The sequence below is a fragment of the Melitaea cinxia genome, chromosome 25 (assembly GCF_905220565.1).
Source record: "Melitaea cinxia chromosome 25, ilMelCinx1.1, whole genome shotgun sequence".
NCBI classification, from domain to species: domain Eukaryota; kingdom Metazoa; phylum Arthropoda; class Insecta; order Lepidoptera; family Nymphalidae; genus Melitaea; species Melitaea cinxia.
Window position 1 is genome coordinate 11,976,588 of NC_059418.1, and position 16,694 is coordinate 11,993,281.

Sequence of the window (16,694 nt, forward strand, 5' to 3'; positions counted from 1 at the left end):
TAGTTGCGGCGTGTTATTATACTGTAATGACACAGAATGTATCTATGTGTGTGTAAAAAATGTAAGTGTGATTTTAATTTAGTATGTGTGAGTTTCGTAGTGACAGACGATTATTTTTGTGTGGGAATTAGATAAAGTGTGCATGTGTGTAATTTCCCCCCGCAAAAAATGACAGACAATTTTGTATCGGTAGCAGACGCAATGGCTACTCCCCTCCGTGTTGCTCTTTGATCCCAAAGCATGAGACAACGTGAGAATTCATTTCTTATTCCTATTCCGCTGATCATGCATTTACTTCTATTGTTCTTATACTTTGGTCCAACATAACTCGCTCGGTTATGAATCGATTTCGCTAATTCTTTTATTGTTGGAAAGTAGATATCAAAAGGGTGGTACCGTAATAAGGAAAGCAGGATCTGAGATGGCATCCCGAAGAAATCGAAAGAAACCTTAGCGTATCACATGGAGCTATATTTAATAATTCGTATTTACTTGACTATTTTTTTTTTGTCGACCTATGTTATATTATACCTCATAACATTTTACTCGGTGTAACGATTTAGATTATTCTTGTTTTAATCGAATACTTGTTTTGTAGTTCCATTTATGTTTGATTTAGATCTGATGATTATTTTAAGTAATCATATGCACTTTACGTTACATAACCAAATCGATCAAATACTTGTAAAAACTTGAATCGGTTTATTTTGAGTTACGAATACCGAGTCGTATCGAACCTCACTATTTACGTCCTGATGACAAACGTCAAAACGGGCCAATTATTTTGTGACGACGATAGTCTGTGGTGGGATGGCATTGGTATAACGCCGTTCATTCGATTTTATTATGAAAAATATATCGAAAATAATTAAAATTACAATAAAACGTTAAAAAAAACATTAACACCCAAAAGTGCGAATTTTAATACATTTACGTAACATACAAAATCATGTATTATTATAAATATTTTATGTAAAAATAGTGATTTTTGTGTCGGAAACATAACCTTGTAAGGAGAAATAAACATTCTTGCTACATTTTATTAAATAGTATTAAAAAGTGTAACTTGAACTTGTAAACGAAGGTTAGAATTTTATTACATTTTTATTACTTAATAACTTGTTATTGAGGTTATATGTTATGTCATTACGTGTTTTTATTATTTTTTTTTCATAATTTGAAATTGCTTAACTTGGTTTTTACGTAAAAATCTTAAATTGTTTAATAGATAATTTTGTGCCGTGAGTAACTTTAATATAAATATAAATAACCTGTTTCATTAACGTGTTTTCCTGTTTCTTTACAAATTGAACTTACTCTTAGAATTTATATGTATGTTTTAAGAGAGAAATTTATATGTAGTTATATCGTAATCAATAGTTTGTACATTCGAATTCTAATTATATTTCTTTTAATGAGAGTAATTTTCTCAATGTGTGTGGGTTTAAATAAATTTGATTGTGGACTGCAATTTTTCGTTCGGATCTGTTTTACATATTTTTTTGTATCTAGATCAGCAAACAAGCGAACGGCTCACCTGATGGTAAGCGATTACCGTAGCTTATAGAAGTCTGAAACCCCAGAAGCATCGCAAACGCGTTGCCGACCTTTTCCCCAACGTGTTTCGACCTCCTCTCCAGGAGCTCTGGTCACCTTACTCACCACAGGAATAAAACACTGCTTGAAAATGGTATTATTTAGCTGTTATCTTCTGTAAGATCGTTATACTACCCTAGTCGGGCTGCTCCATATTTTGAGCAGGTAATTTCCCACTATGCCTTACCTCCGTTCTGATCATCTTGATTATATGTCTATATTTAGTTATATTGTCTGCTGAGCTTTATAGTTGTCTTGTTGATCTTCTCAGCAGTAATAATTGTATATCAGCAGTTATTCCAAATTGGTGGTAGCTTCACATGCAGTAAATTATTTATAACATTATGATTTCTTTTTAATTCTTTTCTTTTTTAGGGGCTTTTCTCTACACAGACATGTCAGCCCCATCATACCGTATTCCCACTATGTCTAAGAAATGAAGAAAGAATCATTGATGATGTAAGGTCATATTAACTAACAAATTTTCTGCATCAGACAAAGGTTCTATTAACACAGATAAATGTACGCATATCAAATTTTATTTATACTAAAATGTTTCATCAATGATTCTCTTTCTGTTTGATATTAAAAATTCGTTTTATATTAAAATAAAAGTTTGTTGATTGCTTATCATGTGGACAATAGCTATAACTGTAGAGAAATATAGTTAACGAAATCAAACACCTTTTTCGCATTTTTCATTCGAAAGTTAATCCATATATGACGACGCGTTAGTGCAGCGCTCAGAGTACTGGCTGTTGCGCTGGCGGTCGCGAGTTCGATCCTACACACAACAGATTTGTATTAGCTGTATAGATGCTTGTCGTGGTCGGAGCGTTTGTGCTTGTGTATTGTGTGTGTTCCCGGACACCAACACGGGAGAAAATCGTACAGGGGGCTGTTGAGTGTTAAGCGTTTATTATTGTTATTATATATGAAGTTTACTTGATTGAAAAAATTCTTGATTTTTCACAGATAACCATGTTCACCGCAAGCTTACGACCAACGAAAACTGTGAAAATGTTACTATTCATCAAAAATACCTCAAGACAATCGAACTACCCAAAAACTTGTCTGTGCGGACAGCCATATTTAAAAAACCAAAGATTATACTTTAAGAATATGAGAGTACATTCAACGCAAAGTGATCAACATCGACAGAAGGTCGTTATAGAGACGTCAACTCCTAAAATAACTATCGATAAAATTAAAAATGACGATGCCGATAGTAAAAAAGCAACAAGCTTGAGTGTTTGGAAGGATAAAATAGTTCCGTATATTAAATTGGCGAGGTGGGACAGGCCTATCGGTTAGTATACTTATAAGTTTAGCTAGATTTTTTTTTATTGTACAACTAGGTGTCGGTAAATAAGCATACAGCTCATTGATGGTAAGAGATTACCGTAGCTAATAATATATAGACGCCTGCAATACCAGAAGCTTCATAAGTTGATGACCGTAATCCCCCCCCCCAGGAGCTCTGGTCACCCTACTCACACAGGAACACAACTCTGTTTGAAAGCAGTATTATTTTATTTAGTAAATTTTGAAAATAAATTTTTAATAGTGTTTTTTATTTAAATGACCAAAAAAGAATGATACAACGTAGTTGAAGTCAACTAATTCAACATTACGGATAACTCATAAAGTTAAGCGTCAAATTTTTATAAAATCAGTGTTATTCTAAATTGTAAAGTGACGAATTAAGAGTGCTTTTGAAGCTTGTTTGAATAAAGTAATTTTTGTTTTGGATTTTGATTTTAGTTCTCTTAAAAATGACCTAAAATGACATAAAATTGACCTAAAAATGACCTATAATTGACCTAAAAATGATTTAAAAATGTCTCTCATTTCCAGGTATCCACCTCCTCTACTGGCCATGTTCCTGGTCCATAGCCCTAGCGTCCCTATCCGGGACCGTACCGTTGACCACGAGCCTCCAGACCGCTGGCCTGTTCCTCATCGGGGCCGGTGTCATGAGAGGCGCTGGGTGTACCATCAACGACCTGTGGGATAAAGATGTCGATGCACGGGTATGGAGTTTGTTACATTAGTATTTTAACGGACGTAAAAAAAAGAGGTTCTCTGTTTTAGCTAATGTTGGTACTTGTTTTTTTTTTTTTTTACTGTTTTTCAGCTGCTGCTGTTTCAGTTCTATAATATGATAATTTAATTTGTGAGTGTACTCTTTAAGAATTGACTTTCATACAAGGCCCCCGGTATGAAAAAAATATGACGAGTAAAATCTACTGAACGAATGACCTCGTTACGTTTTTGTTAACGCCATCTATCGCGTAAAGTCTAAAGGCGTAACGACGTTTTCTAACAACGCCATCTTGTCGTAACGATCATCGATAGATGGCGTTATTTGATTCGTTCACTTACCATTTGATATGGTATTAATCTTTTTCTTAGGACTAGTAAGACATTTTTGTGCCTATTTAGACAGTCACACATTTTTTTTTTCAAGGTGGAGCGAACAAAAGATAGGCCATTGGTTTCCGGAGAAATAACTCATAGGCAGGCGATAAAATTCCTAGCGCTGCAATTAAGCCTAGGTTTAGCTGTCTTACTTCAGTTGAACTGTTACAGTGTGGTTCTGGGAGCGTCTAGTATGAGTGAGTTCGTTTTTTGTTTATATTTTTGTTATTTAAATGAATTATAATAATATTTTTAGTTACTACTAGATGTGCCATCGACTGTGTCTGCGTGGAGTTTAACAGAAAAGGTATTGTTCAGTTCGCAAAGTTAGTTATTAAACAAATTAATTTCAGAAATAAAAGCCTACGTTACGCCTTTTTACTTCAGGCATAGGCCTCTTTCCCCGTGTAGGAGAAGGATCAGAGCTTAATCCACCACGCTGCTCTAATGCGGGTTGGCGGATATATTCCCTACTATGAGTAACGATCGCTATCTTAACGTGCTCTCCGAAGCACATTACATTAGCTATCTGCCAGTGAAAGTCCCATCAAAATCGGTCCAGCCGTTTGAGAGATTATCCGAAACAGACAGACAGATGAGAATTGTAAAACATGTTATTTTGGTATATGTACCGTGTATACATCCATATGCATTTAGTAAAAAGCGGTTAATTTAATATTACAAACAGACACTCCAATTTTATTTATTTGTATAAATGTATATAGATATAGATAAACAGATCAGATAAATGCACTCCCAAGCAGTGTTGTGTTCCTGTGGTGGGTAAGGTTTTGGGGTTTTTTAAGGTTTTAAGGATTCGGGGTAGGGTCTATAAGCTACGGCAATCGCTTACCATCACGTGAGCCGTATGCTTGTTTCGTTACCTTCTATGGGTCGTCCGTCAATCGCGTGATTTTTTTGACAACTTTTTAACGTTTTCATTTGTATCAATTGTAATGAAAGTCAGTACGGAACAATACAGGTTAATTTTCATCCCGACATTATTTTTTTTTATGTCACTAGGTCGGCAAACAAGCGTACGGCTCACCTGATGGTAAGCGATTACCGTAATAAAATTCTCGTATCATGGTGTTAAACATTGAACTCCTCCGAAACGGCTCGACCGATTTTAATAAAATTTTGTATGCATATCTGGTAGGTCTGAGAATCGGCCAACATCTATTTTTCATACCCCTAAGTTATAAGGGGGGGGGGGATTAAACGGGTTAATAACATATATGGCAAAGAAACGTTTGCGGGGTCAGCTAGTATATATAAATATATATATTTTTTGATTGCAGTCCTAGTTATAACCTACCCCCTCGCGAAACGCTTCACAAACTACCCTCAAATAGTGCTGGGCGCTGCTTTCAACTGGGGAGCGTTGTTGGGGTACTCTGCCATAGCTGGTCACATCGTGACGGAAATATGCCTACCGCTGTACGTATCCGGTATAGCCTGGACGGTGTTGTACGATACTATATACGCGCATCAGGTGAGTTTTTTTCGTTACTAGCTTTTTGAAGTAAGACTTCTTTACGCGCGCTTGACTTGGGGAGTAAGCTGGTGAATGCGTGACGAGAGCGTTACGAAAAGTGTGATCGGGTGAGGGGATCGAAGCAAGGAGAGAGGTGCGAGCATACATTTTCTTTCTCTCTTCCTCTCATAGCCAGTTACGTTTCGTATATCTAAGACACAGTGCAGGCCTATTGTGCAGAAGTCTTACTTCAGTCGTGTGGTCTAAAGCACACTCGTTTTTTTTAAAGTGAATAATTGTGTTTGCTAGCAAACGAAAAAAAAACCGATTTCAATTACATCGACGAGTAATACAACGTAGGTAGACGAAAAAATAGTCAAGTAAATACGCATTATCAAAGATTACTCGAAAAGTTGTAATTAGATCTCGATGAAATTTAAATGTGATCACGTGATAAACATCGGCTTTCGATTAAATTAAAAATCATTAAAATCAGTACATCCAGTAAAAAGTTATGCAGATTTTCGAGAATTTCACTTGATTTCTCTGGGATCCCATCATCAGATCCCGGTTTCCTTATCGTGGTACCAAACTAGGGATATCTCCTTTCCAACAAAAAAAGAATTATCAAAATCGGTTCATAAACGACGAAGCTATCTCCGAACATACATATATATACATACGGTAGAATTAAGTAACCTCCTCTTTTTTTGAAGTCGGTCAAAAAGACCAACAAACAAATACGCATATTTGCTTGGTATTCCAATAAAATAAAAGATTGCTTATTCTTGTAGGCTACAAAAGCATTATAAGTGACACTGAATAGTCAGGTCACCCTATCGCAGTCCACTGTTGGACATAGGCTTCCACAAGTTCACGTCAAAAATGCGTGAACTCATGATGGTTATCCTGCCATCTGTGGGCTTTATTTATTTTGTAAGTTCCAAGGTGGTAGTGGAACTGTGTTATCCCTTAGTTAAGAGAGGGGGTGGCTATATTCTTTACTGCCGTAGTCACACAGCAGACGGAATAGTAAAGTAATCCAATCCGCCTCTACAGGATAAAGAAGACGACGCCCGAATAGGTATGAAGTCAACGGCCCTGACGTTCGGTCAGTACAACAAACCGGCGCTGACCTCTGCCCTGGCCATCAGTCTGACAGGCCTTATTATGGCAGGCCAAGCTGCCGGCCTGGCGCCGCCGTATTATATTGGACTGGCGATGTACGCGGGACACGCGGGGAGGCAGGTGAGGGGGGGTTGAGTGATAATTTAAAGGGGGGTGACAACGTAATGGCTTACAAAGCAAGTGGAAGGGAGGGTTGAGGTGTAGGGTTCAAAGGAAGTGGGGTTGAGGAAATAGTTATATAGTTTATTGGTTAAAATTAAGGGGTGGAGGGGTTAAGGATCTGAAATGTTAAAAGTAGGGGGTTGAGAAGATGGTGGGTTAAAAGGGAGGGCGAGACTGACGTTATAGCTATTTTTTTTCCATACTTTTAAAAATAATGTATTTATTTTTATATCTAATATATAAAATTCTCGTGTCGCGGTGTTTGTAGTTAAACTCCTCCGAAACGGCTCGACCGATTCTCATGAAATTTTGTGTGCATATCGGGTAGGTCTGAGAATCGAACAACATCTATTTTTCATCCCTCTAAATGTTAAGTAGGGTAGGGGGGGGGGGGGGTAGTCCACCCCAGAAATTATTTTTTTAATTTTCAGATAAATTATTTATTTTTTATATTATTATGATTTGGCGTTGAAAAATACATACAACCCTTAATATTCACCCTTCTACCACCAACTCCTATTTTTAAATAGCGTTTAGCGGCAAGACAACGATTGCCGAGTGAGCTAGTATAATAATAAAAATACCCGATATCGTTGTCTGTAAGTAATCACAATTACTATATTCATACATGTTAACTGAGGTAGGGCACGGCGGAACCTCGACCTTACAGAAGACCACAGCTAAATAATACTGCTTTCAAGTAGTATTGTGTTCCTGTTGGTGAGTAAGGTGACCAGAGCTCCTGGGGGGATTGGGGATTGGGTCGGCAACGCGCTTGCGATGCTTCTGGTGTTGCAGGCGTCTATAAGCTACGGTAATCGCTTACCATCAGGTGAGCCGTACGCTTGTATGCAGGAAGCGGAGCACACAACCTTTGGGGCAGAAAACGGGGATATTGGGGACAGAGCAAATTGCGCAAATAGGCAAAAAAAAAATTACAAGAATCTTTCCTTCTCAGATCTATACCCTAAACATGGACAATCCAGAGGACTGCGCGAAGAAATTCAAATCGAACTCGACGGTAGGTCTCATAATATTACTAGGCATTCTAGGAGGTGGCTACCAGCAGTATGTGGAAAATAGGCAGAAACATCGCGGTAAAGAAGACCTCAGTATCACTAGAAGTTGCTTTTTTAGCTAATATATATAAATTTATAAGTCAATAATGGTACCTTGGAGGAAATGTATATCTAGGGGTCGTTCAAGTATTACGTAAGCCGAGTTTTAGTAATTTTTAAGTTTTTTTTTAATCACCCCCCCCCCCCTATGCTTACATAAACACTGGCATATATATCTATTGGCATATCTATTCAGAAGTCTATATTAATAAAAATGGTTGTTGCTAAGCGCATAACTCGAGAATGTCTCGACCAATTCGGCTAATTTATTTTTTTGTATGTTCCTCAAGGCCCACGGAAGGTTTTATTACTTAAAAAAAAAAATACTATAAACTTTTGACAGAACGAAGTCTGTACGTTCAGCTAGTAATAAATAAATATTGCTGACTTAACCACCAGCTAGACCCCCCCCCGGCCCCCATGTCATCAAAAATAAGCGAATTATAATGTCCTACCCCCCTCATCACTACAGCCTATTGCGGTCCACTGCTGGACATAGGCCTCAACAAGTTCGCGTCAAAAATGTCGTGAACTCGTGTGTTGCCCATAGTCACCACGCTGGGCAGGCGGGTTGGTGACCGCAGTACTGGCTTTGTCGCACCGAAGACGCTGCTGCCCGTCTTCGGCCTGTGTATTACAAAGCCAGCAGTTGGATGGTTATCTCGCCATCGGTCGGCTTCTTAAGTTCCTAGGTAGTAATGTAGTTACGACACCCACGGGAAGAGAGGGGGTGGCAATATTCTTTAATGCCGTAGCCACACAGCTAACCCTCCTCGGTGTTTACGTAATACTTGAACGACCCCCTTGCAAATATAAATAAATCCCCGAAACGTACGTTCGCCTTACCTCTGAACGACTGTTGTTATTGTTACAAAGATTACAGAATGGAAAATGAAAAAACAAAACTATATTATTATACTAACGAAAAAAAAATGGCGGTATGAAGTCAGTTAATATACAACCCGTTCGACTTCTAACTGCGTTCTTGAAATATGGGTTTCTGTAGGTGTAGGTCACGTTCCGTGTAAAAAAAATATTGCTAACCCTTTATTAAATATTACTTTGTTTTCATATACGAGCTGCTCTGGCAACATACTTCTGCATAACCGTCCAAGCGTAAGAACGGCTATAATCTATAATATAAAAATGAGTCGCTGAATGTGTTGCTAAGCGCAAAACTCGAGAACGGTTGGACCGATTTCGCTAATTCTTTTTTTAAAGCATTCCTTGAAGTACGAGGATGGTTCTTACGGAGAGAAAAATTCTAAAAAAAAAAGTTAAAAATTCCTGAAAAAGTCTAAAAACAACACTTTTCTATACTCCCATACAAAAGATTTGTGATAATACTTAAAAGTCAATTTGAACTTTAATACCATACGATAAAGTTTGTGTTAGGCGATACGAAGTTCGCCGGGTCAGCTAGTTTACAATAAATAACATTCAACAAGGACTAAAAATTCTTTCTAATGCGCAGTTCCTTTTCATTTTCCTTTTAAAGTCGTATTTACGTGTTCACGGAAGGTATCATGCAGAACGCATGCAAAGTAAAATTTAAAAAAGGGCTAGTAATTATTTTTTCACGTGGAACATTATCTATTACAACACCATTTCAAGGAACGCAGTTAGGACTCGAACATACTGTATAATAAAATTGTAAAAACAAAGTAGTGTGTAAGAGTGTCATCGATAATGGCCTAGTATTTTTGTTTAGGCTGTGATTGTATTTAGTAAGAATAAGATTTATTAATAATTGTAAAAAAAAACCATATTGTTATAAAATTGCAATGACCAAGTGATAACAATTGTGCAATTATTGCTGTCAAGGTGCAAATGAAACAATCGATATTGCTACCCAGTAACTGCGTGTCTTAGTAACAAATGTTACATTCAACAATTCTTATATATATATATTATAAGATTATAATTGTCAGTGTTATCGCACAACGATTGTGCAATAATTGTAAATTAAATATAATCCGTCGTACAGTATTTGAAATACGTTCCTTTTAACACAGCAAGAATTTACACAATACAAAGTAATTTTATAAGCTTTTGTTCAGAACAAAATATAATAATTTAATTTTTTTAAGGGTTACTCGCCTATTTCACTGATATCTGATAATGCTTATCCTGCAAATTTTCGGCCCCAATTAATAAATTGCTTTAATATTGATATATGCGAATTGATATAATATCTCAACATATCGTCCAAATCGATGGTGATCCCCATAATCCATCAAAAAGTTACCCACAACCGTTATACAGTTAAAAGTGGTATTTAATGGATAAAAATATAAATATACCAGCTGACCCGGCGAACTTCGTATCGCCTAACAGTGACTTTTAAGTATTATCACAAATCTTTTGTATGGGAGTATAGAAAAGTGTTGTTTTTAGACTTTTTCAGGAAATTTAAAATTTTTTTTTTTGAATTTTTCTCTCCGTAAGAACCATCCTCGTACTTCAAGGAATATTTAAAAAAAAGAATTAGCGAAATCGGTCCAACCGTTCTCGAGTTTTGCGCTTAGCAACACATTCAGCGACTCATTTTTATATTATAGATTAAACTTATCTGTTGGATAAGCAAATAAAAAAAACTATTCAATTAGACTTCAAAAGCACCTTCGAATCGTCATTTTACAAATTAAAACATTTAAGTGATTATTATTTTTAGAAGTAAAGGTACCACCGATATGAATGTAGATTCTGCAGAAGAATTGGCAAGAAACTCCGCAGTTACTCTTTTGAAAATCTTATGTATAAAATTCTCGTGTCACAATGTTAGTTATCATACTCCTCCGAAACGGCTGAACCGATTTTTATGAAATTTTGTGTGCATGTTGGGTAGATTTGAGAATCGGCCAACATCTATTTCTCATACCCTAAGTTATAAGGGATTAAGGGGCTAATAACGTATATATGGCAAAACAACGTTTGCGGGGTCAGCTAGTAATATATATAAACTGTGTTTTAGTACAAAATTAGTAATATCTTACGTGATATGCGTCACGTCACGCCTTATATCAGATACCGGCGAAACGGGTTCTAAAATTGTAAATTATAAGTTAGTTCCATTTGAAATGGTTTTACCAAAAATTAGTTTAATTTGTACATATTAAATGGTGATCTTAGTCATGTGACATCGGTGTTAGGATAGTTTTAAATATTGTTATTTTAATTTTGTTTTTTTTTTTAAATATTTTACCGGTAAGGGACCATCCATAAATTACGTCATACGTTTTAGGGGGGTGGGGTCGACTTCTTCTTCTTCTTCTTCTTCTTCTTTAAAGACTATGGCTCCATCAGCTTTTCGCCGATGATTTTGCCAGTGACAAGTACCTACTGAAAGTGTATAAGTCCGGGAACGGTCCGTTTTTGACAGTACAATAGTGGGGTCGCTTAAACTGCAGTTGGTTGAAAATATTTGACATGATTATTTAATTTTAATTTATTGGTAAATTATAATTTTATATCATTGATTCTAATAAACTTAACTAAGACAACACACGTGGGGTCGACGTAGTTTGACATTGCGTGACAAGGGGTGGGGAGGAGTCCGAAATTTTGTGACATCTCATTTCGAAATGTTAACTGTCAGTTTGACATTGAATGTTTTTGTTGTTTTAGGGTAAGGTTAACAATGTTAGTCTGTCTGTTTTGCCTATTTTCAAAATTAAATTGAGACTTATCCCAACCGCACCTACCAATCTCCTTCGTGTTTCACTCTACGTGACATTGGCGGAATTAACCGCGCCCTCCTGTCACAACTGAAATCCATTAAACTAATCAATCAGTCAATAATAAAACATAATATTTGAACTACATACCCATTGACGATTAACTTAGGACAGAGGCTAATGTTAGGTGACGGCCTTTCATTTTTTTTCTTGTTTTATAAATTTTCATACCTATGTTTGATTAATGAATAATTTAAACGGAAAAAATTGTATCGTCGAAACGAATGTGTAAATATTAAAAAATGTGTGACGTCACACAAGTTACGGGGCAGTCTCTGAAGTGTGACCATATGTGAGAAGGAGGGGAGGGGTCAGAAATTGTGAAATTCGTGTCACGTAATTAATGGATAGCCCCTAAAGTGGTGTGGTGGTGTGTGTGCTTGTACAAATATATCTTTTCGGTCTGGTAAGTCAAGGGGTCGTCACCGTGCCTCGGAGAGCACGTTAAGCCGTCGGTCCCGGTTGTTATCATATACACCTGATAGCGATCGTTACTCATAGTAGGGAATATATACAACCCGCTTTGGAGCAGCGTGGTGGATTAAGCTCTGGTCCTTCTTCTACATGGGGAATTAGGACTATGCCCAGCTGTGGGATGTAAATCGGAATCAAACAACATAATAGAATGAGCTCGTCTAGGCAATGTGTTGCATGTTCTGATAAAAAATAGTTAAAAATTTATATGTATATTGTTGGTTGAGTAAATTTTGTTCGTTTTTTTTTTAAATAAATTTTCTTGCCATTCTATTTTTGTTTTTATTTTAATCCCCATATAACTTTCTTAAATTAAAGGTTATATATGAGAAAATTAATTTATAAAGAGTAAAGAGTGATTAATGAGTTTTTGTACTGTGTGGCTACGGTACTAAAGAATATAACCACCCCCTCTCTTCCCGTGGGTGTTCTAAGAGGCGACTAAGGGATAACACAGTTCCGCTACCACTTTGGGACTTATAAAGCCCACCGGTGGCGGGATAACCATCTAACTGCTGGCTTTGAAATACACAGGCCGAAGACGGGCAGCAGCGTCTTCGGTGCGATAAAGCCAGCCCTGCGGTCACCAACCCGCCTGCCCAGCGTGGTGACTATGGGCAAAACACATGAGTTCACATTATTTTTGGCGTAAACTTGTGGAGGCCCGTGTCCATCAGTGGACTGTATAGGCTTTAATGATGATGTAATTATGAAATAATGATGATGTAATGATGAAATAATGATGATGTAATGATGAATGAGTTTTTAGTTAATTATCAACTTTTTAATAAATACAAGAAAGGAAGAGGTTGTCACGTCGACAATTTTTTTATGGTGTATCCTTAGAACTTTTTATTGTGTTTATTAAGTTGTGCTTTTCATGTGGTCCCATTTAAATTAATTTGAGACTCGACTAGAACTTTTGAGCTATCCCCATAGTAGTAAAAAACCCGCTAATTACCGATATTTAACTAAATTTATTGTTAGCTACTGATAAAATGTGATTATTAACGGTTAATTATCCGACTGCAACTAAGAAAAAAGGTAAATTAATTTTAGTTAATTGTCTTTTTATTGTGTAGTCAACTCCAAGGTGAGGTGAAAACCGATATCCGTAGCATAGAGATTCCATTTTTTTTACATTTTTAACTGACTTCCAAAAAAAGGAGAAAGCTCTCAATTCGATTGTATTTTTCTATGTAGGTATGTCACCTCAGAATTTGTGATCCGGATTTGTGTCCCGTCCCCTTCCCACCAGTCGACAAGCTCATCATCAACATCAAGCAACATCGCGCAACTCGTGATACAAGTGATACTCGTGATACTCGTGTGTCAATTTTTAAGTGCTTGGTTAAAAAATAATAATAACGGGCTTCGCATCTATAGTTATCCCTAATAACACGCGACTATTTTTGCACGGAGCGGCAACGTCTAAGAGGTGTCGGTAAAACATCTTTATTTAGTGACGTCACCGGTAACATTATCGTTACCAAGCGCTGTTTTTTTTCTCCTTTGCATTTTAAAATAAATTTATAACTTTTATAATGACATTATGATTAATAATTATTTATTTATTTTATTTAACAATTTATGTACACTAGGATAGCAAAAGGAAATAGCTCTTATAAACAATGCTGGTACAAAGGCACTACTTATCCCATGATGGAATCTCTTCCAGTAGTCCTGCCACAGGAAACTTATAAAACAGTCGCAAAATTAGCGTCTATAATCTAAACATATTGAGAGTAAAAATATAATATATTGTAAATACATAATGTAACGTTATACGTACATTATTAATAAATATACGTACATTATTAATAAATATGCTTAAATTTAATATTTTAAATACGTGAAATGATTTTTCTTTAAAAAAAAAACATTAGTTTATTATAATTAAATGAAACGATAATCTACAGTAATTTATGATACACTATTTTATCATAAATTATTTTTTTTTCTACAAAAAAAAAATAATAAATTCATCAACCGGCATTTATATATTCGCGCGGGCAACATTTTATCTTTTTCAAAAATTCAAATGAATCTTTTGTCTCGGCTTATAAAAACGGCAGTACTGGTCGCCGCCGCGTCATTCATTTTTGGAATTTTGTCTCAAGAAATAGTTAACGCACATCACACCTTTTATTACGGTCTCTATACGGTGGCTAATATATATTTAAGCATCGTAACCGTACTTTATAAAATTGTGTGATCCTTGCTTAGCGTTGTCTCGATTCAACAAATATTAAAGTGTCAGTGTTTATCGCCCCCAAACTGGGTAAGTGGTATATTTTTATATAGCAGGCAATTTATGTAGTTAATGCAAGTAATCATGCCTATTGTAAAATATAATATTTGTATTCAGTAGCATAAATCTCATCTCAATTATGTTCTTAGATTTCATCTTTCAAGTCTACCCTCATTTTTAATATTTTTTATTATAATTGTATATTTAAATATAAGTTAACCTACTTTTAAAAAATATTTATCTCCGCTTCTGGCTTTATGATTCCACGGCACTACTGCTACAATTTAGGTGCTTTCTTTTGTAATGCAGTGCCGTGGATGTTTGCAAATAGTGCTGGAACGCTTATTTTTATATTTTGATGGCGCGTTCCAGGGTTCGACGTTTGGGTCACCGATTTCGACGTTTGGGTCACCGATTTCGACGATTGGGTCACCGATTTCGACGTTTGGGTCACCGATTTCGACGATTGGGTCACCGATTTCGACGTTTGGGTCACCAAGTTCGACGATTGGGTCACCAATTTCAACGTTTCCACCTAACCCCAACGACGAGAGTGCACTCCGCCGGGTCTTGAACTACCCGTTCCTGCCGCCCCCGGTCGATAGCGGAATCCTGCCACGCGACTCCCGGGAATATCACCTGCACGGCGAACCAGGAGAGTACCTGAGCCGAACTGCATTTGGAGCTTGTGTGAATTGGGTGCTCGACCCCGCCCATATACGTACATTTTTTTTATTCTACCTCACCGGGTTAATTAATCTAATAAGTTTTTTTTTGTTCATGGTACCCTGGTTTTATTTACTTCCTTAATAGACCAGGGGAACCGTGACAATAATTATACAATATATAAATGCACACATACTTAATAATGTATACACAAGTAGATACAAATAATATGATACTTATACATACACGCATACACATATATGATACATAATATAATACATACGATAATATATTCCAATACGCATAAGAACACTTAATTAAATTGATTTTAGACTAGGACTGATTAAGGTAGAATTATCTCACTCTTTTCGTAGGTAACGATAGTGTTTTGCAATCGCAAATTTCATATGGTAGGGAATTCCAAAGTCTAACGGAATGTACAGTAAAGGATTAAGAATAATTTTATTTGTTTATTCAATTGTAAATATGTATATTATTCCAATAATTTTGTTTTTATTTTTTGTCTGTGTTGGGATATGATATTTCATTAAAATCGTCTAATAAATAATCGATTATTTTTATTTTTACTATAGATCGTTAAGCAGGATATCGATTTTATTATCAAATTATGATTTACAAGTGATTAATAAAATAATCAAAAATAAATATATGCTGAACTTTTTTTACATAGGTGAGATATGCATGTACTACAAAAATAAATTGTTAGTTTATTTTTTAAATAAATCTATTCATTAATAATCGATATTCAAAAATCGATTATGTGAAGAACTAACCGCAAATTTCTTCACAATTCACATTGCTACTATAGGCTTCACTGGCTTCAGTGTAAATCTGTAAGTATTACTATACTCTGTGGTGTAAATGTAAATGTTTATCCTACAACATAACACGTTATTAAATCAAATTCCAAAAGGGACGAGCGGGAAACTTAAACGCGCGCGGTTGTGTTTTTTCTTGCTACTGCTAAAATTATTTTAAATATAGTTCAGATCAGGTGTAAAGTGTATATATTTAGTTATTTAGTTTAAGTTTTGTATTTAGTTTGTGTTTCTTCTATTTTTGGTAAGTCTATGTAAATATTTATAGAATGAACGAACCTCCGGACCCGGGTGGCGGGAATGATTTTAATGCACAATATATTCCGCAACCTAGCAATTTTATTACCATTGATTACGATGAATCGAGTATTGAAACTGATCATTCTATGACTAAAAAGCCACTTAAGAGATCTCGTCTTCATAAAATTTGCAAACAATGTAATAAAAAAGTTAGAAAAAACGCGGGAAACCAAAAAGTTGGTTGTCATTGTTCGGAGTCTGAGAAATCAGATGAGACGAATAAAAATGAAATTAATAAAAATGTCCCCGTTTCGGTACCACAATCACAGCTCCAATCTGATAACACTGTCTCTAAAAATCCCATAGGCAGAAATATTTATAATGAAAATGACGTGTCTCCATATTTAATTCATGTTCAAAAAATTACAAAAGGTGATAACGATGGAACGATTTTACACCCAATCACATTCGGAGATTTCCTTATGAAAAATAAAATATATAATATTATTAACGGCAGCTTGAAAAAGATAGGACGAAACCGAATTTCTGTAGCATTTAATAATTTTAAAGATGCGAATTCTTTTT

The 16,694-nt window shown here is 35.8% G+C and overlaps 1 protein-coding gene across 1 annotated transcript; it reads left to right on the forward strand.

The window, feature by feature from the left end:
- Positions 1-2,693: 2,693 nt before the first annotated feature.
- Positions 2,694-8,015, forward strand: LOC123665993 (4-hydroxybenzoate polyprenyltransferase, mitochondrial). The gene is made up of 6 exons (XM_045600210.1): positions 2,694-2,905; positions 3,454-3,629; positions 4,067-4,214; positions 5,319-5,512; positions 6,554-6,742; positions 7,743-8,015. The coding sequence occupies exons 1-6, from the start codon at positions 2,719-2,721 to the stop codon at positions 7,923-7,925; spliced, it is 1,077 nt and encodes a 358-aa protein (XP_045456166.1). The 5' UTR covers positions 2,694-2,718; the 3' UTR covers positions 7,926-8,015.
- Positions 8,016-16,694: the final 8,679 nt, after the last annotated feature.

Excerpts from the sequence above, each read along its gene's own strand:
- LOC123665993 (XM_045600210.1), top strand. The coding sequence starts at position 2,719 with ATGAGAGTACATTCAACGCAAAGTGATCAACATCGACAGAAGGTCGTT. Across the intron at positions 2,906-3,453 it reads GAGGTGGGACAGGCCTATCG|GTATCCACCTCCTCTACTGG; the intron begins GTTAGTATACTT and ends TCTCATTTCCAG. Across the intron at positions 3,630-4,066 it reads ATAAAGATGTCGATGCACGG|GTGGAGCGAACAAAAGATAG; the intron begins GTATGGAGTTTG and ends TTTTTTTTCAAG.